Raw genomic sequence first — 22,474 nt, 5'->3', positions numbered from 1 at the left:
AACTGAAGCTGTGAACAATCTCAATCTCTTCGCCATCCATCCTGATGCTACCAATTGGTCCAGTGGTGAGAATCTTTGTCTTCTTGACATTGAGCCTCACTAGAAGACTGTAACTTATCCCTTACTATTCTAATTTCTTCCAGAGTAACAGAATTTTATTTGAGCATATGGCTGTACAGAGGTCACATTTTCTGGTCTCATGAACAGCTAGATTAGCTGCATGACTAAATTATGAAAAAATAAAATGTAAGTAGAAACACTGTGTGGCATCTCTGGGCCCTGCCTTTTAAAATACTGGAACAGCATTGGATGTAAGAAGGAACTGAAGAAGCTGCTTTGGCCAAATATGGAAGCTACTAAAATGGTAGAGTAATCTCACTAACACCAAACCCCTAATCTTTGGACTATCTCTTAAACCACTGCACCTTAGGGATCGTTTTTTACAGTAGCTGAGTTTTACTATATACAAAATATTAGCCCTATAAGAATAAGGACCTTCTTCTGAGGCAAGAAGAAACAAAAAATAACTCACTGCCATTGACTCATAACTGACTCACAGCTGACCCTATCATGGGTTGTGAGGGGATATAAATTTTGTGGAGAAAGATTATCCATCTTTCTCCTCTGAAGCAGCTGGTGGATTCAAATCATTAGCTTTTGAGTTAGCAATGCAACTCCTTACTCACAAAGCCACCAGAACTCAAAAAAATTAAGAATGAATTAATTTTTTTACATAAAGATGAGGAAGACAGAGGTACATTTTAATTTTTTTTACTAAGATTTCTGGTCTATGTCCTCACTAATCCATTCTCCAACTAGCAAATAGAAAGTTCTGTCTATAGAAAAATCCAACCTTGTCACACTCTAGCTGAAAACCTTCCCATTACCTTCAGGATCCAGGCTCCCTCTTATGATGTCTCCCTACCTGTCTCTTTAGCTTTCTGTCTCACCAATGTGGACATCAGCCACAGAGAACAACAGCAATTCCCTAAATAGGTGCTATAATCTCAAGATTTCTTAACTGTCTTCCTGATCTTTCTAAGAACTGTTGTCCAAACTGAGTAAGGGAACACTGCATGGTTTAAAATAAGAAAGGGTGTGCATCCGAGCTATATCCTTTCACCATACCTATTCAATCTATATGCCGAGCAAATAATTCATAAAACTGGATTCTATGAAGAAGAATGTGGCATGAGGATTGGAGGAAGACTCATCAACAAACTGTGTTATGCAGATGACACAACTCTGCTGAAAATGAGGACAATATGAAATGCTTACAGAAGATCAAGAACTACAGCTTTCGGTATGGATTAAGATCAAGAACTACAGCTTTTGGTACGGATTGTATCTCAAGAATACAAAGGTCTTCACCACAGGACCAACAGTCAACATTATGATAGATGGACAAAGGACTGAAGCTGTCAGTAATTTCATCTATCAGCAGTCAGGAAATCTGGAGACACATTGTACTGGGCAAAACCACTGTAAGGGATCTCTCCAAAATGCTCAAGAGCAACGATGTCAGTGTGAAGACTACGGCAGACCTAATTCAGGCCATGGTCTTCCCAATCATCAGTTATGCATCTGGGAGCTGGACAATGAATAAGAATGACAGAAGAACTGATGTCTTTGAGTTGTGGACTGCCAAAAGAAAAAAATAACACCCAACAGGTATGTCTTGGAAAGGGTGCAGCCAGAGTGTTCATTAGAAGCAAGTATGGTAAAACTTCATCTTTCATATTTTGGACATGTAGCTATGTGAGGCTATTTCTTGGAAAGAGACATTATATTTGGAAAGCTGGAGAGTCAACAAAGGAGAGGAAGGCCCCCAATGAGATGGATTGACATGGTGACTTCAGCAATGGGCTTGAGTGTGTCGGAGATGATGAGGCTGGCACAGGAAAGGGCAGCGTTCAGATCGGTTGTCCATACGGTCAATGTGAATTGTACTTAACTCAAAAGCACCTAGTAACAAACGTCACCACTACCTTCAACACAACAGACTGACACAGTGACAGGCACCAAACGGCTTAAGCACAGCAGATATTTTGAGTATGACACAGGATCAGGCAAGGTTTTGATTTGTTTTGCACAATAGGGTCACTATGAATTTAGAGTTACTGCTCATTAGTATTCAAGGCCTCAAACCTGCTCCTGAGGTGGTGTTTCAATTCAGGACGGGCAGACTCAAGGTCAAACTTTGGTTCTTGTGGACTTGATTTTATCTTCTTTAGCTTACGTTTGAACTTGCATATGAGTAGCTGATGATCTGTTCCACAATCAGTACCTGGCCTAGTTTTTAAAGCTAATCTTGAGCTTGTCCAATAATTTTTCCCAAAGATGTAATCAATCTGATTCCTGTGTAGGCCATCAGATGAGGTCCATGTGTACTTGTGTTTCTTGCATCTATCAAGTTTAACTCTATCAAGTTTCACACAGCCTACAGTACTTTGGTAAAATAACTTTTACACGTAACATTTCTACAGCTTTCTTTAAAATATTATTTCAAAAAAATATTATTTCAATGATAAAGTTACAAATTAAAATTTAAATTAACAAAAAAGCCTGGTAAAACTTATTGTTCTGTCAGCTTATTCAGTTATCTACCAAGTTTTTTTTTTCACCCTCTACCACAAGCAGAGGAGAACTCACTTGCCATGTGAGTACGTTAGTTTGTTATTTTCAGAAGGTATCTTAGCCAGAATCTGCTCTGTCACCTCCAGGAAGTTTCCTCCACACCAAGCATGTTTGGCAAGGATAGTAGTTCCCCTGGCAACAACAGCAAACAGAATGGCCATGGCTTCAATCTATCAAAAAAGGAAAAAAATACACAAGATTTAGATTATCTATATAAGTGATTTACCATCATTTATTTATATTATGTGGAGACATAAATAAGACGCTAAAACATTAAATTGCTTAAACTGCCTGCTTAACAGCATCATCAGCCATCACCCAACAGGGCCAGTAGCTGAAGCCAGTCAGTGAGCTGTATGACTACGTCCTCGGCCAAGAGACAGCCCCTTCCCACCAAGTTGTTAAAAGCTAGTTCACCTGTACACCAATGTTCACAGCACTGTTATTCATCATCACAAGAACATGGAAACAGCCCAGATGTCTAACCACAAATGAATAGATTGAGAAGTTGTGGTACATTCATACAATGGAATACTATGCAGCACACAGGAGCAATGATTTCAAAAATTACATAACTTGGGAGGGACTGGAGAACATCATGCTCAGTGAACTAACTCAGATTCACAAGGACAAATACTGTATAAAACCATTATCGTAAAATGAGTCCAAGGATCCAAGGTGAGGGTAAAAAAAAGGAGAAAAAAAAAGCCGGTTCACCTTCACACCACATGCAACTTCTGACTCTGCCCCTCTCCAGCCTGGGACAGTGAACCTCACCCGAGAGTCCCCAATAAAAGCTTCTTTACTTACTTTCGGTTTCTGTGCCTGTTTTACAAAACACCTACCAAACTCAAACTCATTGTTATTGAGTAATAAAGGACTCAAAGTTGGCTCTCCACTGGATTTTCAAAGGCTACAAATTAACAGGGGGAAATTGCCCATCTTTCTCCTGTAAAACAGCTGGTGAATTTGAACTGCCTACCTTTGGGTTAGCAGCAAATTTCTTATCATCTAGGCCACCAGACCTCACCCACACCAATAAAACTAGCACCCAATTAAAATGTGTGTGACTGTTAATCATCAGGTATAAAGAAACAAACTGTTTTCTTCCCAGATGACACTAATAGGAATTTCCTTTTCTTTCTTGATCTCTCTGGCAGTAGAATGTGTAATGTTGTGCTGAGTACTAGTATAGCAGAAAAAAACCTCTGGAAGTGGGTTGTTGTCATTTACCGTCGAGTTGGAACCGACCCATAACTGACTTTCTAGTGGGTTTTCAGAGGCAGTAAATCCCACAGGAGACTGCCCATCCTTTACCCATGGAAGTAGGTGGTGGTGGTTGTTAATTGTTGTTGTTGTTGTTATGTGCCATTGAGTCGCTTGCGACTCATAGCGACCCTATGTACAAGAGCCCTAAATGCCGTTCTATTCTGTGCCAACCTCGCTGTCTCAAACACATTCATTCCCACCACTCCACTCACAGAATCGATCCATCTCATCAAAGGTCTTCCTCTCCTGCGCCGTCCCTCTCCAAGGACAACTGCGCCGTCCCTCTCCAAGGACCAGTCCCTCCTTGCAACATGCCCAAAGTATGTCAGACGAAGCTTCAGAATCCTTGACTCCAGGGAACATTCTGGCTTCACCCTCTCCAGGTCAAACTTGTTTGTTCTCCTAGCAGTCCATGGTATATTCAACACTCTTCTCCAGCACCACAGCTCAAAGGCATCAACTCTCTTTCTATTATCCCTATTCACTGTCCAACTCTCCAATGCATAGTACGTAATTAATTGCAAAGACAATAGCCTGGATCAGACGCACCTTAGTCTCCAGCCTGACGTCGTTGCACTTCCATACTCTTGAGAGGTCCCTCACAGGTGACTTCCCCAATGCAATTCGTCTCTTGATTTCCTGGCTGCTGCTACCAAGAGTGTTGACTGTGGAACCAAGTAAATTAAAACTGTTAATTATCTCAACCTCTTCAACATCTATACTGATGCTGCCAATTGGCCCAGTGGTAAGAATCTTTGTTTTCTTGATGTTGAGCTTCAATCCATATTGAAGACTGCAGTCCTTGACTTTCTGCAGCAAGCCCTTCAGGTCCTCCTCAGTTTCAGCAAGCAGTGTTGTGTCACCTGCATAACACAGGTTGTTGATGATTCTTCCACCAATCCTGATGCCACATTCCTCCTCATACAGCCCAGCATCTCAGATGATCTGTTCTGCATACATGTTGAAAAGGTATGGAGACAAAATATATCACTGACCGAAGCCTTTCTTGATTTTGAACCATCCAGTGTCTCCCTGCTCTGTTCTGACGACTACCTCTTGGTCCAAGTATAGGTTTCGCATTAGCACAATAAAATGTTCTGGGATTCCCTTTCTTCTCAGAGTCAGCCACAGCTTGTTGTGATCCACACAGTCAAAAGCCTTTGCATAGTCAATGAAGCACAGATAGATATTCTTCTGGTATTCTTTGCTTTCTGCCAAGATCCATCTAACATTAGCTATAATATCCCTAGTACCACGACCTCTTCTAAATCCAGCCTGCACATCTGGCAGTTCTCTGTTGACATATTGTTCCAAACGTTTTTGGATAATTTCAGCAGAATCTTGCTTGCATGTGATATCAATGATATCGTTCGATAATTTCCACACTCTGTTGGGTTACCTGTGTTTGGAATGGGAACAAATATCGATCTCTTCATTTCTAGATCTATCTTGAAATACACTGTGGTGGGCGACAGGATAATATCCATACACATACAAGGAAGTCCAGTTAATACCACTATCATTCAAATATATGCACCAACAACTAGAGCCAAAGAGGAGGAAACAGAAGATTTTTACCAATTTTTGCAGTCATAAATTGATCAAACATGTAATCAAGATGCATTAATAATAATGGGTAACTGGAATGCAAAAGTTGTGAACAGGGAAGAAGGATCAGTAGCTGGAAAACACAGGCTCAGTGAGAGAAATGAGGCTGGAGATAGAATGATAGAGTTCTGCACATTCAATGATTTATTCATTGCAAATACCTTTTATAAGAAACACAGACGCAGTCTATACACATGGATCTCACCTGATGGTATGTATAGGAATCAAATCGATTACATTTGTGGAAAGCCTCTCTGGAGAAGCTCAATATCAGCAGTGAAAACGAGGCCAGGTGCTGACTGTTGGACAGACCATCAACTACTCATATGCAAGTTCAAGCTAAAGTTGAGGGAAAATAAATCAAGTACACGGGAACCAAGATTTCACCTTAAGTCTGTCCCACTCGAATTTCAAAACCATCTCAGGAACAGGTTTGAGGCCTTGAGCACCAATGAGCGTAGACCAAATGAGCTCTGGGAGGATAGCAAGAAAATCATCCATGACGAATGCAAAAGATCATTACAAAGGCTGAAAAGAAGAACAGACCAAGATGGATGTCAGATGAGACTCTGAGCATTCCATTAGAGTGCTGAGAAGCCAAAGCTAAAGGAAGAAGTCCAGAAATCCAAGAGCGAAACAGAAAATTTCAAAAGGCAGCTAAGAACAACAAAGCAAGATACTATAATGAAATGTGCAGAGAGATGGAGTCAGAAAATCAAAAGGGCCGGACTTGCTCAGCATTTCTTAAGCTGAAGGAGTTGAAAAACAAATTTAAGCCATGGTTGGCAATACTTAAAGATAGTTTGGGTAGAATCAAGAAGAAGGAGTACACAGAGTCACTGTATCTATCAGAAGAAACTGGCTGACATAGAGGAATTTCATGAAATAACTTATGAGCAAGAGCCTATGGTGGTGAAGGAGGAAGTTCAAGTTGCTATGAAGGAATTGGCAAAAAAACAAGGTTCCAGGAGTTGACAGCATACCAACTGATTTATTTCAACGAACAGATGCTGCCCTGGATGTGTTCACTAAGTTGTGCCAGGAAATCTGAAGGACAGCCAGCTGGCCAACAGACTGGAAGAGATCGATATTTGTTCCCATTCCAAAGAAAGGTGACTGGAAATAGGTACACTTCATTTAAAGTTAGAAAACATGGCTCTGTTACAAGTAGTATATGAATGTCTAGTAAGCCATAACCCTCCAAAATAAACTAATGCTGTCAAGTCAATTCCAACAGAGAGACCTGAAAGGATAGAGTAGAACTGCTACATAGGTTTTCAAGGCTACACATCTCTATGGAAAATCACTGGCACAGTTTCCTGCCATGGTGCAGCTGGTTGGAAGCCAAGTGCTTTAGCCACTGTACCACCAAGGTTCATGAAACTATAAAACTCAACTCACTGCCATTGAACTGGTTCCAACTTATAACCGACTTTCCTTAGGGTTTTTGAGGCTATAAATCTTTTCTCCCAGTGCACTGCTTTTTACTACATGATCTCAAACTAAGCTTAAAAAGCAACAAGAAGAAACACAACAATTGAAATATATGGAGTTGCACTTGATTTAGTCAACAAAACGTAACCAATCAATAACATGGCAAACTAGACAGATGTAGGCTTTACTGTCATGGGCGTATATCCTAAAGTGGAAAGCGGGAAACTGCATGTCAGGTCAATGCCGCAAATGAGCAAAGTATTTTAAAACCCCATGACTTGAGAGACAAGGGCCTGACTACCTAACACAGCAAAGAAAGCTGCACAGTAGAAACACACACACAAGAGGTCCTGGAAATGAGAGCTTGGACATGGATGAGTGTGTGGTTGGCTTTCTAATAGGGACTTTCCCTGGCATTGTACGGATGTGGCAGAGGACTGATGGGTCACACCAGGAAGGACTGTTTTGTACCTACCTGACTTTCAAAAGTGTGCCAGGACCTCTTAAGTAGAACCTCACAGCTTGTCTCAGAAACTTCTAACTCACAGCAGTGTAAAGTAAAGGAGCTTGTCCTATCTTCCTTATATCACTTAAGGGAACTTCGCTCTTTCCATGGAAAGTAAAAGTATCTGATGTTAAAATATAGCCCAATACTGGTTTTTATTGTGGTGTCACTTATATCTCTGATTTCTCATTTTCTTGAACTATCTGTTGACTCTTAAGTGCAGTCCTACTCATTATAACTAGAGGTAAACAGGTGGCTATTTAAAGAGTCAAGACCCCAGCAGTGAGTCTTAAAACATTTTATCATTCTCATGACAAATTCCTTCTCCATTATAATAGACCTTGGACATTCAATTAAAGTTTTGCTTTTGTGCAAGTATGTCAGTAGATTTGTCTTAGGACAGCACATGAAATGTTACAAAACAGCTGTTTTCCCAAAAGGGCTGAGAGATCAACTAGAATTTGGGGTGCCTGTGTTTGGGGTGGGGTACTGCTGCAATTTAAAGTAGGAGGGCCAGTATGTATTACAAAAGAGCTTGCAATACGCTGAACTGTCCCACACAATGAAGACTGATTCTGTAACTCTTTGATTTTGAACACAAGGCTGTAAATCTTAACCAGAGGAGCTTGCCCATCTCCCTCCAACAGAACTGTTGGTGAATTTTAATCACTGGAGACTTGTGGCCCTTCAGTTAACAACACAACACAACACACTATGGACTACACCACCAGAGACCAATACAACATAAAGTAATATATAACATTCAGGAAGAAAATGTGTGAAAAGATAAACCAGAGAGGGAAAAGAACATGGAGATAACAGAAAATAAAGAAAAGTCTTATCAACACTATTCTATTCTGCTTATTCACTCTTTGCTTGGTTCCAGAACCAGCAGCCAAATTAATTTTCTTTCATTTCTACTAAGATACGCCATTTAGAAATTCACCATTCCCTTAAAATCAATCCTAATATTCCTTCTTCAAATTTGTACCATCCAGCTAGCTTCTCTAGCCTCTCAAAACCTCTCTCATTTCTCTTTTCTCATTCTTGTTACAGGCCTGTCCATAGCCCTGTAGGAAGGGCACTGACCAAAGCTTAAGATTTTGTGAAGTCTACTTCTACTGCCTTAAGGCTCTAATAAGGAACTTTGGTGGTGCAGTGGTTAACAGCTAGGTGATTAACCAAAAGGTTAGTAGTTCAAAGTCACTAGCAGCTCTAGGGGAGAAAAACCAGTGAAAACTTTCAGCCTAGGAAATGCTATGGGGCAGTTATACAAGTTAGAACTGATTTGACAGCACATAAAAAAGATTCCATGGAAAGACTAATCTTGATCCAGATACTGAAATTCCAGAACAAGATATACTATGTTGTTGTTGTGTGCCACTGAGTCAACTATATGATTCATAGTGACTCTATGGACAATGACTCTGAACCTTACTTTATCCTGAGCCAAGCTTACAATCTAACACACATGATCCCATTGCCACAGTCACCGTGCTAATTCACCTCATCCAGGGTCTTTCTCTCCTGCTCTGACTGACCCTCTACCTTCCAAGTATGATATCCTTCTCAAAGGACTGGTCCCTCCTGTCAACATGCATAAAGTATGTGAGATGGAGCTTCAGAATCCTTGTTTCCTATGGGCAACCTGGTTTTACCCTCTCCAGGACAAATCTGTTTGTTCTCTTGGCAGTCCATGATATGTTCAATACTCTTTTTTTCAGCACTACAATCCAAAGGCATAGATTCTTCTTCTGTCATTCTTATTCACTGTCCTGCTCTCAGATGCATAGCAAGCAACTGAGAATACCATGGCCGGCATCAGGCACACCTTAGTCTCTAGACTGACACAGTTGCACTTCAGCACTCTAAAAACCCACCATAGGAGATGAGGTTCTATAAGAGAGGCTGGACACAGTTTTTTCTTATAGAAGAATTACTGTAAATTGTAGTAAAGGTTTGAAGTAAAATAAATTAAAGGGAAGTGGCAGCACCATGATAGATGGAGAAGAGACTGAGGTTGTTAACACTTAGAGCTTCCTCGGCTCCATAATCAGCACTCTTAATACAAGCAGTAAGGCACTCAAAAGAGGAATTGCACTGGGAAAATTTGCTATCAAGGACTTCTCTAGAGTGCTGAAAAGTAACAATGTCAGTTTAGAGACTAAGGTGCACCTAGTGCAGACCATGGTCTTCGCAATTACTTGCTATGCATCAGAAAGCTGGACAACAACTAAAGATTTCTCCTTGGAGGCTAGGATTTTAAAGCTCCGTCTCATATAACTATGGACATATGGCCAGGAGAGACCAGTTCTTGGAGAAGGACATCATGCTCAGAAGTGTGGAGGGACAGCATGTTGTTGTTGTTATGTGCTGTCGAGTTGCTTGTGACTCATAGTGACCCTATGTACAACAGCCCTAAACCCTGCTCTATCCTGTGCCAATCGCACTGCCTCTGACACACCCATCCCAATTACCCCAGTCACCGAATCAATCCACCTCATAGAGGGTCTTCCTTTCTGACCCCTTCTAAACCCAGCCTGGACTTCTGGCAGTTCTCTGCTGATGTGTTGCTGTTCCAGTCGTTTTTGGATAATCTTCAGTAGAATCTTGCTTGCATGTGAAATCAATGACATTGTTCTATAGTTTGCACACTCTGTTGGGTCACTCTTCTATAGAATGGGAACAAATATAGATCTCTTCCAGTCAGTTGGCCAAGTGGTTGTTTTCCAGATTTCTTGGCACAAATTGTTGAGCACGTCCAGGGCAGCATCTGTTAGCTGAAATACGTCAATTGGTATCCCATCTATTCCTGGGGAGGGACAGCATAGGAGAGGAATACCCCAGATGAGATGGACTGATACCATGGCTGGGGCAATGGGGGTTGCTGTGTTGGGATTAGTGAGACTGGTTCAGGACAGGGCAGGGTTCAGAGCTGCTGTACATAGGGTCGCTTATGGGTCACAGTAAACTCAACGACACATAATAACAACAACAACAACAAAGATGTCACTGACTGGTGTAAGAATCAAATTGTTATAGATACAGGGGAAATGAATTCAATGTTTCAAACCATCTAAACAAGGATCTTTTGTAATATCTCTATCTGCAAAAGACAGCCGGCATAAAATGAAATCTGCTAACAAAACAGCATGTATCAGTATAAATGTCCTCAGTGTCTCAGTGGAGGCATTCAAATAAGAGTGTCAGGGAGCAGAGTAGGGGAAAAAAACCAAGTAAATGATTTTCACAATGGAGTCCATGCATTCCAAGAAACGTTTCTGAGAATGCAATTTTACTTTGATGGCATTAAAAATGTGCAAGAATATTTTAGATCTTGGTCACTGTAAATAGATTATAAACGAGTAATGGCAACTTCAGTGCTGCCCTTGCATTTATAAAGCACAAGTGTCGAGAAATCCCCAAAAGTGGCGGTACTTACTCTGGCCAAACTAAGAGCTTATTTTTATGAAATTGTAATGATAATCATAACTTAAATAATGGCAAAAATTTATCTTTTGCAATCATGATTTATAAGTGAATGGTATATGCACAGAGTAAGTCTTTAGTTTCATTTTAAGACTTACGGTTTTTTAAAAAATTTATTAATTTTAAAGTTTACAAAGACTTAGGATTTACAGTCATTCATTGTTGCACTTTTCACCCTGCCCATCCCCTCCCTGACAAGACTTAAAATATTTAACACACATTGGGAAATTGTGCCAAAATAATCAGCTCTTGAGTTATCTCAGCCTACGCAGAAAATAATACTCAAAGATGTGCTTATACCAAGTGAATGCCAAATAATACCATAACATGCTATACAAGGGTTGTGCCACAGTTGAAACAGAGAAAACAAGACAGACTCTGGGTCCCACAGCAAACAGTAATAGCATCAATAAAAAACCAAGATAAATTACTCATTACATTATCACAAAAGGATGCATCATATGAATTCTTGCAAAAATTCCTAAGCAGAATGTCTGATAGGAAAGAAATCATGAAGATTAGATTTTAAATTTAAGATTAAATTTTAAATTAAATCATGAATATGCATGAGTATTGCATCTTGCATATTAATAAATTATTTGGCCTATCAAAGTAATTAAAGTGGTACACAAAGTTCTAAGGAAAGAAAAAAATGTGTTAGGCTAGGGTTATGGAATGAGAAAGCAAAGAGGTCAAAACAAGCTAGAAAAGGTAAAGCTGAGATGAAATGCTTTTTTTAATGTTACTATTTTTTGTGTATGTACCATCAAATCAACCTGACTGGTACAGGAGGAGATGGCCCTTCCTTCTCCAGCAGAGCATCTGGTGGATTTGAACCGTGTACCTCTGGGATTGCAGTGCAGCTTCTTGCCACTAGGCCACCAGAGCTTCCTGCTTCCTCAGATTTTGCTAATCCATCTTGGATAAAGAAAAAAAAGAACACAAGTATCTGTTTATGTATGTATTCCCTCAGTATACTCACTCCTCACTTATCAACACTGTTGATCAGGTGATCAAGCAAAAATTAGTGTTATGGGAAACAGATGGCCATATCATATCACAACAATGGAGGCTGACTACTACACCATTATCTAACAGAATTTCATTATTATATAACTTCCACATAACATCATTACATAACCGCCAAATTATATTGTTGCATAACTGCCAAACCATTGAGAACCTTGGTCCCGTCAAGTTGATAAAAAATGTTAACCAATACAACCAGCATTACTCTCACCCCTCACCTCAGTTTTCATTACTTTCAGATATACAATCTTAATGTGCAAAAGTCAGATGAAGATTTCACCCTTGTCATAAATAGGAAATGTTAGATAATGAGATAGTTGGTAAGTGAGGAGTAGGTGCACACTATTACACTTATTTTTTCCTTGGAGGAGAATGTCAGTCTTACAGGAAAACTGAAGGAAATTTGATGTCTTTGGATTATTAGGGTTAAGGAAGCCTGGTAGTAGAATGAGTTACATGCTGGCCTGGTTGCTCAAATCTATCAGTCACTCCACAGAAGAACAATAAGGCAGTCTTCTCTCCTTGAGATTTACAGCTATAGAAACGGAATTTGGTATGGGGAAGGTAACTATGAATTGGACATGACCTGATAGCAGTAGATTTATGCTTATGTTCCCAATGCAAAGCACAGTGCTTGACATAGAATATTACTGCAAATATTTATTTAACAAACACATAGGTAAACACTGAGTATTTTGGTTTTAACTATACTTTGTTGTTGTTCTTAGGTGCCATCTAGTTGAATATGACTCATAGCAACCCTATGAAGAACAGATTGGAACCCTGTCCTATCCTGTGCCATCCTTATAATCTCTGACATACTCTAGCCCATTGCTGCAATCACTGTCAATCCATCTGTTGCGGGTCTTCCTCTCCTTCACTGGCTTTCCACCTTTCCAACTATGATGTCCCTTTCCAAGGAATAGCCCCCAAGTCTTTTATTCGTAGGGTCACTGATGGCACCTAACAACAACAATTAAGTTCTACAATTTTTTTCTTTTTTTTAAATTTTAATGAAAGTTTACAGAGACTTTGGATTTCCATTCATACATTGCTGCACACTTTCCTCCCTACCCACACCTCCTCTCAGTCCTCAGTTCGCTCTTCTCCTTGAAGAGAAAAAAAAAGTTCTTTCATTGTTATACAATCCCCCCACCCCCAAGTCCACTTTACTATGCAGCTCTTATTTTGGACTCTTGTCATGAAAATAATACCTAATCATATATTCCTTTTAAACAGTTCTCTTTCATCTGTTTCAATGCAGTATACATTATTTACCCCATCTTTCTCTGTCTTCCGTCAACCCCGATGTCAGTCCCATTTTACAACAGTGGCACTATGCAATATTTCTCCTTTTGTGACTAAGATATTTCACTCAGCATAATGTCCTCCAGAGTCATCCATTTTGTATACTATTTCATGAGTTCCTTGCTTTTCAAGGCATCATAGTATTCCATTGTGTGAATATACCATAGTTTCTCTAGCCATTCGTTTGTTGATGGGCACTTGGATTGTTTCCATCTCTTTGCTATTGTGAACAAAGCAGCCATAAATGTGGGTGTGCATATATCTGCTAGGGTGGCAGTTATGGTTTCTTTAGGGTATATTCCCAGTAGTGGAATTGCTGGGTCAAATGGTATTTCTATTTGCAACTATTCCAGAAAGCGCCATACTGCCTTCCATAGTGGTTGCACCATTTTACACTCCCACCAACAGTGAATAAGGGTTTCAGATTCTCCACAACCTTGCCAGCATTTGCTGTTTACTGCTCTGTTGAATTTTTCTATTCTTACTGGAGTGAGATAATACCTCAGAGTTGTTAATTCAATTTCTAACAACAGATTTCGGAGGGTAGCTTGGGATGACAGAGCAAAGCATTAATAATGAAATGTGCAAAAAGCTAGAGTAAGAAAATAAAAAAGGCTGAAGTCGCTAGGCATTTCTTAAGCTGAAGGAAATGAGGAACAAATTCAAGCCTCCAGTTATCATACTTAAGGATGCTATGGGCAAAATACTGAATAAACCATGAAGCATCAAAACAAGATGCAAAGAGTATACACAGTCACGGGACCAAAAAGAAATGGCTGACACAGAAGAATTTCATGGAAAAAAAAATTATCAAGGGGCAATGATGATGGAGGAAATTCAAGCTGCTCTGAAGGAATTGACATATTTCAGCAAACAGATGCTGCCCTGGACATGCTCACCAGGTTGTGTCAAGAAATCTGGAGAACAATGACCTGGCAAACTGACTGGAAGAGATGAATATTCCCGTTCCAAAATCAGGGGATCCAACAGAGTGCAGAAATTAACAAATGCTATCACTAATATTACATACAAGAATATCCAAAAATGGCTAGAACAGTACATCAATAAGAGAACTATCAGAAATATAAGCTGAGTTTAGAAGAGGCTGTGGCACTAGGACCATCAGAGCCATAGTCAGATGAATCCTGGTTAAAAGCTGAGAGTACTAGAGGAATGTCTATTTGTGTTTTCTTTACCATGCAAAGGCGTTTGTGTAGATCACAACAAACTGGCTAACACTAAGAAGAATGGGAATCTCAGAACATTTAACTGTGCTCATGCAAAACCTATATTTCGAACAGGAAGCAGAAGTCAGAACAGAGCAAGGAAACACTGCATGGTTCAAAATCAGGAAAGGATTGCATCAGGCATACGTCCTGTTTCCATTTCTTTTCAATCTGTATGTACAACAGAACATTTGGGAAGATGGACTTTATGAGGAGGAATCAGTATTGGAGGAAGACTCATCAACAACCTGTGTTATGCAGATGACACAACCCTGCTTGTTGAAACTGAGGAGGACCTGAAGTGTTTGCTGCAAAAGGTCAAGGAATATTAATCAAAAGGTCAAGGAATCTTAAACACGGGTTGAATCTCAACATCAAGAAGACAGATTCTTACCACTGGGGCATTGGCAGTACCACGATAGATGGAGGAAAGATTGAGATTGTTAGCAATATCAGCTTGGCTCCACAATCAACACTCTTGGCACCAGCACACAGGAAATCAAAACACGAATTGCATTAGGAAAATCTGCTGTCAGAGACCTCTCCAGAGAGTACTAAAAGGCAATTATGTCAGTCTAGAAACTAAGGTGCGCCTGATCCAGGCCACAGTCTTCACAATTACTTGCTATGCATTAGAGAGCTGGACAATGAGTAAGGATGACAGAAGAGTCGATGCCTTTGACTTGTGGTGCCAGAGAAGAGTACTGAATATACAATAGACTGCCAAGAGAGCAAATAGGTTTGTATTGGAGAGGGTGAAACCTTGGAGACAAGGAGTTTGAAACTCCACCTGACATACTTTGGGTGTGCCAAGAGGGACCAGTTCTTGGAGAAGGACACCATGCTTAAAAAGATGGAGAGAGTGTAAGAGAGGAAGATCCTGGGGGAGATGGACTGATAAATTAACAGGGGCATGGGATGGAGTGTGTCAGAGACAGTGAGATTGGCTCAGGATAGGCCAATGTTCAGAGCTATTATGCACAGGGGTCACTGTGAGTCACAAGTGACTCGATGGCACATAAAAACAACAACATGCCCAAAGTATATAATATGAAGAATTGCTATTCTTCCTTTTAAGGAACAAACTGGTTGCACTGTCTCCAAGACACATCTATTTGGTCTTTGGCATTTCATGGGATATTCAGTACTCTTCTGCAACACCACAGCTTAAAGGCATCAATTCTTCTTCTCTCATTCTTATTCACTGTCTACCTCTCAGAAGCATTAGAAGGTGACTGGAAAGACCATGGTTTGAATCATTCACACTTTCATCTTAAACTAATATCATTGCTCTTCAAGACTTTTGAGAGGTCCCTTATAGCAGACTTTCCCCAAACTATGTCTCCTGATTTACTGGTACAAGGGTGTTGACTGGGGACCCAAGGAAGATGATATCGTTGACAGTGTCAATCTATTTTCCATTTATCATAATGATGACTATCAGGTCAGTGGTGAGGATTTTTGTTCTCTTGATGTTGTGATGTAATCCATCTTGAAGGCTGCAGTCCTTCACTTCTGCATCAAGTGTCTCAAGTCATCCTCCCTTCCAGCAAGCAAAGTTGTATCGTCTGCAACATGCAGGTTGTTGATGAGCCTTCCTTTGGTTCTGATGCTACATTGTTCTTCATATTTAATAGGTATAGAGAAAGGATACAGTCCTGCTGGATATCTTTCTTGATATTAAATCATGCAGTGTTGTAGTGTTCAGACAATAGTTTCTCAATTCAGGTATGGGTTTCATGTTTAAGCATAATTCACTGTTCTGGAATTCCCGTTCTACTCAATGTTAGCTGTAGTTTGTTATGATTTACACAGTCAAAGCTTTTGCAAAGTCAATAAAGCATAAATAACATTCTTCTGGTATTCTCTGTTTTGAGCCAGGATCCATCTGACACCAGCAATGGTATCCTTGGTGACATGGTCTCTTCTAAAAACCTAGCTTGAATTTCTGGCATTCTCTGTGAATATACTGTTCTAGCCATTTTTGGATGATCTTCAGTAAGATTTTGCTTGCATGTGATATTAACAGTATAGTCTTATAATGTCTACATTCTGTTCAGAATGATCTATAACTACAGTTATATAACTATACTCCAAATAATAACTTTACAACTAGTAGGACCTGGCAAGATTAATATTCTCTTTACCAAAATATCTCCCTAAATCAGATAAACAGTTAAGCTGATAGTAATCCCAGGCCAGACTCTTCTGTCTGGATCTTAAGAAGAAAAAAAACAATGAGACTTAAACCACTCACTCTTGATGTACTAATCTTGGAGAAGGCAGAATGAAGAATTGTGGGAGAAAGACCTGGCAATCTGTTACAATAAAGATTATAACCTAGAAAATCCTATGAAGCAGTTCTACCCTGCTGCATTGAGTCACTGAGTTAAAACTGAATCACCAGCACACAACTACAACAAGAAGCCTAGTCACAGATCAAGACTATTGTTATTATTGCAAATATTCTGTTGGGATGATGCTCTGAGATACACACAATCTCTTTGTCTTTCTCAGGACCTGATTCAAGTCAATCATGTATTTTATTTTGCACTGACCACTATCATGTTTATTACTTTTTGCCCCCACGCCCACAAACAGGTATGCTCCTGAGAGTACTGACCTCTATGTCTTGTTTACTGCTTTATCCAGAAGAGTGTGTACTTCAGATTAGATGTTCAATAAACGGTTGTTAAACACTAATGAATGTATGTTTCCTCAGTCACTGCAATTCAGAGGAAAGGAGTATCTCAAATATGACAGAATCCTTTGGGATCAAAAATGGAGAAACGAAGATACAGGTTGTTGAGAGTAATTAACAAAACGGGGGGGGGGAGAGGGCATATGAAAACCAACTGTTTAAAATGCAAATAAAAAATTCTTAAAAGACTCTCAGACACAGTCTGAACTGGATAAATACTGGTCATTAATAACAACAATAATGAAAGATACAAGTATGATGCTCAGGAACAGGTTTGGGCCCAGGACACAGTTACTATGGAAACAGAGAAGGAAGAGGAATGCCAACATCAGACAATGAAGGAGGTGTATATCAGGGGCCAGGAGCCTATAAGGGGTAACGCAAAACCGGGAGTCCTTGAGTACACAATCCAAACAAGGGCGTGGAGAGTTTTTAGAAGACTCTGTGATTGAGGACTAAAAATGCTACAAAGAGGTATTACAAAATGCGAACTAACAAAGTTAGTTCTGTGACAACATCTGAAGTAACTAATTCCGACCTTCTCTAAGTAGCGGCATCATGACCGCCATAAAACACAGTTTTCCTACACTGTACTTGCCTGACAAATAGAATCTTCCACACCAAAGAAGCCCGAGTCACCCTGGCACTGCCTCCTAGCTCCGCCCCCACCCCCGCACCTTCCCATCGACACCATCACCCTCCCTCTAACTTCTTCTCTACCTCTCTCCAGCCAAGCGTGCCTTGTTCCATTTACCTGTCCTGGCACTCTCCGAAGGCGCGAGCGCGTTGGAATTTCAGGGTACGGGTGAGGTCAAGGCCGCCCACAGCCCGCTCCCAGAGGAGACTGGGACTGGAGCGCCACCGACTTCCGCATAAAGCGCCTCGCTCGCGCGGAGCCTCTTGGGAATGTAAGCGCCGCTCCAATGGCTAAGGCCAGTAGGCCTAGGGCCACTCCCGAACTTCCACTGGTCGCAATGCATCCTAGGAGTGGTAGTTCAGGATGGCTTATCGGAGTTTGTTACGTTTCCTTTTCATTATAGTAAACATGCAAAACGCTCTCTGAGAATAGGAGAATTGGTAGATCGAGTGGACCTAGTAGTACACTGGTGAAACATTTAGCTGTAAAAAAAAGTTAGAATCCACCAGACATTCTGTGAAGATGTGGCAGTCAGCTTCCCTAAATCTTACAAACTTGTGGAAAGCGATGTGGCGCTTTCTCAAAAAGTTGCAAATAGAGATACCGTTTGACCCAGCAATTCCACTACTGGGAATATACCCTAAAGAGACCATAAATGGCACCCAAGTAGATATATGCATACCCATGTTTATTGCGGCTTTGTTTACAATAGCAAGGAGTTGGAAACAACCCAAATGCCCATCAACAAATGAGTGGGTGGAGAAGCTGTGGTATATTCGCACAATGGAATACGATGCTGCATTGAAAAACAAGGAACTCATGCAATATTATTCAAAATGGGTGACCCTGGAGGACATTATGATGAGTGAGGCATCTCAGTCACAGAGGGACAAATGCTTTATGGTGCCACTGTTGTAGAATGAGGCTGACATCGGGATGGGCGTAAGACTAAGAAAAACTGGATGAAATATGTTTACGGCATTGAAGTCTTTGGGGGAGAGAATATTTTATATTTTAGGGCATTATGTTTATCGTAAGAGTACGGAATGAGGGTTGCAGAGTGGATTATATTTGGGGATTGGGGGATGTGTGTGGGGGATTACGTACCAATGAGGGAGTTTTTCTTTTGCGTTTGAAGGAGAGGAGCAAGGGGGGGGGGGGGGGGGGGAGAGGGGTGCAACAATGAATAAATGGAATTCCAAAATCTCTGTATATATTCACTGAAATGAAAAATAAGAAATTAAATAAAAAAATAAAAAACAAGAAAATGGGTGACCCTGGAAAAAAAAAATCTTACAAACTTGCTGCCATCAATAGATTCCTACACAGAGCGACTTTGTATGACAGAGTAAAACATGCGCGCCATGGGGGTTTTAAAGTTCAAGTTTTTATGGAAGCATACTACCTCATCATTCTCCCACTGAGTTCTACTCAGCACAATAAGGTCATGGTAACAAGTTTAATTTGCTATTTTATGTGTTGTTGATACTGTTGTGTGCCATAGAGTCCGGTGAGATGTTGACTCTATGGACAGATTGGAACTTTGTCTTACCTTATCCTATGCCATACTTCTCATTTGACACAATTGTGCCCATAGCTGTAGTCTCTGTGTCAATCCATCTTGTTAAGGGTCTTTATATGGATTGAAGATCAACATCAAGAAGATTCTCACCACTGGGTCAACTGGCAGCATCATGATAGAGAAAAAATTGATGTTTTTAGCAATTACAGCTTGTTGGCTTTCACATCAACACTCTTGGCACCAGCAGTTAAGAAATCAAAAGGTGGAAAAAAACCAAATTAAGCCATCTCCAAAAAAAACCCCAAAACAAAACAAAACAAAACAAAAAAACCAACAAAGAATACACTAGAGTCAAGAAGGCAGAGGATATATGTTGATATGGAGACCTTCGAAAAGCTATGAATAAAATTACAAGGGATGGAAGAAACAACGAAAGCCACAAATAAAGAGAATATCCTAGAAGTAGAGAACCACAAAAAAATATCTTGATAAAGAGTTATTTGAACAGCTACAGAAGAAGGTACAAATGATGGAAGAAACAATGGAAACCAACAAGAAAGCAAATGTTTCAGAGACACAGAGCCAGAAGAAATATATTGGGAAGGAAGAACTTGCACAAATATGGGAAAAATGCAAAAAAATGGAAGAAAGAATTAAAACTATAGATAAAGAGATACAAGAAATTTTAAAAAATCATCACAAGATGGGGAGGACATTGCCAACACAGTACTAGAAATAACAGAAAGGTATTTAAATGCAATCCAGAACATGAAAACTGAAATGGCAGAAGTGTCCAACATACTGAAGGACAGAAAAGTAGAACAGAAGAAATGGAGTACAGAGTCAATGAGATGGAAGACAAGAACCTCAAGAGAGGCATATTAGAAGAAAAATAGTTGAAACATTAAGAAAATGAGTAAAACATTAGAATCATGTGGGATGACATCAAAAGGAATAACATATGTATAATTGGAATTCCAGAATATAAGAGGGACAGGGAAATCACTGAGAAAATTGTGCAAGAGGTACTAGAAGAAAACATCCCCGATATATGAAGAATGAGGAAATCCACATTCAGGAAGCTCAGCAAACACCAAATAGACTAGACCCCAAAAGGAAAGCATCAAGACATATCATAGTCAAATTCTCCAAAATAAAAGATAAGGATAGAATACTGAAAGCACCATGAGAAAAACAAAGAGTCACCTATAAAGGAAAAGCAATCAGATTAATTTCTGACTTCTCAGCAGAAACCATGTGCACAAGAAGACAATGGGATGGCATATACAGAAAGTTGAAAGAAAACAGTGCTCAGCAAAGTTCTCCATTGAATATGAAGGAGAAATCACATCTTTTGCAGAAAAGAAAGAACTTAAGGGATTTGTGAAAACAAGACCAAACTACAAGAACTTTTAAGGGAAGTCCTTTACACAGAGACAGTAAAGGAAAGTGGATGGACCATAGTAACAAGAAACAACAAAAAAAGAGACATAGCAAAATGGCAACAATAAAACCTGGCATGTCAATAATCACACTTAATGTGAATGGACTTAATACACCAATCAAGAGAAAAAGTGGAGCAAAATGGACAAATAAGCAAAGTCCATCCATATGTTGTCTACAAGAGACATATCTAATAAATGAAAAGAAAGACTCAAAATCAAAAGCTGGAAAAAAATATATGCCAAGCAAGTGGCATCCACAAAAAAGCAGGAGTGGCAATACTAATCTCTGGTAAAATAGACTTCAGAATGAAAATCACCATAAAAGATAAGGAAGGGCACCATGTAATGATTAGGGCACAATAGATAAAGAAGACATAACATTTTTCAATATCTATGCACCAAATGATAAAACAACTGTTAACAGAATTGAAGAACGAAATAGCACCATAAGAGTAGTAGGAGACTTTAGCACACCACTCTCACCAAAACATAGGTCAACTCAAAAGAAACTTATCAAAGATGCAGAATACCTAAACTACACAGTCAGCCAACTCGAACTTACGGATATATTCTGAGCACTGCACATAATTAAAACTCAATTCACTTTATTTTCCTGTGCACATGGAGCATTCTCCAGAATTGTTCACATATTAAGGCACAAACCAAGCCTCAATAAATTTTTTTAAAAAAGAAATAATAGAAAGTGTCTTCTCATAACAAATGTTGTGAAACTAGAAATTAACCACAGGAGGATAAAACCTATAAAGCCACCAAAATGGAAGCTAAGTAATATCCTGCTACAACACAATTGAGTTATAGAAAAAATAAAGAATGAAATAAAAAAGTTTCTCAAGAGAAATGACAATGAAAATACAATGTGCCCCCTCAACAAGATGAATTGACACAGTGATCTATAACAATGGGCTAGAACATCTAAGAGATGGTGAGGATGGCACAGGGTAGGGCAAAATTCAGATTTGCTGTCCATAGGGTTGCTATGAGTTGTAGTCAACTCGATGATACCACCACCAACTAGATGATATAAGGAACCCTGATGATGTAATGCATAATGATGTATCAGGCTGATAACTAAACAGTTGGCACTTTTTTCTCTTTTTTAAAAATTTATAATTCATTTCAGTGAAAATTTATAGATACTTTGGATGTCCATTCATTCATTGTTGCCTTTTTCTCCCCTCCCAACCCTCCTCTCTAGTACACTACCCTTTTGGAAAAGTAAAAGAAAAATTATCCCATTGCAATCAGGTAAACAAATACATACAAAAAGAAGAAAGAAGTAAAAATAATGATATAACTCAACAATTTCATCAGATAGGAAAAGAACAACAATCTATCTCACAGCCTCTAGAAGAAAGGAAACTACAAGAACAAGAGATAAAATCAATGAGAAAGAAAACAGAAAAATAATTGAAACCATCAATAAGACTAGGAGATGATTTTTTTGAAAGGGTCAATAAAATTGAAGATCCATTAGCAGGGAGACACTGAATGGTTCAAAATCGAGAAAGGGGTCCATCAGGGATGTATTTTAAATGATCCAGGAAATATTAAAAGAAGATGGAAGGAATATACTGAGTCATTGTATCAAAAGGAATTGGCAGATACAGAAGAATTTAATGAAATAACATATGAGCAAGAGCCTC

The 22,474-nt window shown here is 39.5% G+C and overlaps 1 protein-coding gene across 2 annotated transcripts in view; it reads right to left on the bottom strand.

Moving 5' to 3' along the window:
- The window catches only part of LOC102869418 (vesicle-associated membrane protein 7-like), a 47,429-nt gene extending 44,631 nt beyond the window's left edge, over positions 1-2,798 (bottom strand). The window contains exon 1 of one of the 2 annotated variants that reach the window (XM_006899959.1): positions 2,653-2,798. In XM_006899959.1, the coding sequence (XP_006900021.1) occupies positions 2,653-2,798 (146 nt within the window). The remainder of the gene's footprint in view (positions 1-2,652) is intronic. The other variant, XM_006899960.1, reaches the window with a different exon arrangement.
- Between the last annotated feature and the right edge of the window lie 19,676 nt (positions 2,799-22,474).

The sequence above is a fragment of the Elephantulus edwardii genome, unplaced genomic scaffold, assembly GCF_000299155.1.
Source record: "Elephantulus edwardii isolate Elephantulus edwardi_28Jun2011 unplaced genomic scaffold, EleEdw1.0 scaffold00269, whole genome shotgun sequence".
NCBI classification, from domain to species: domain Eukaryota; kingdom Metazoa; phylum Chordata; class Mammalia; order Macroscelidea; family Macroscelididae; genus Elephantulus; species Elephantulus edwardii.
This window is presented reverse-complemented; position numbering and strand designations above follow the sequence as displayed.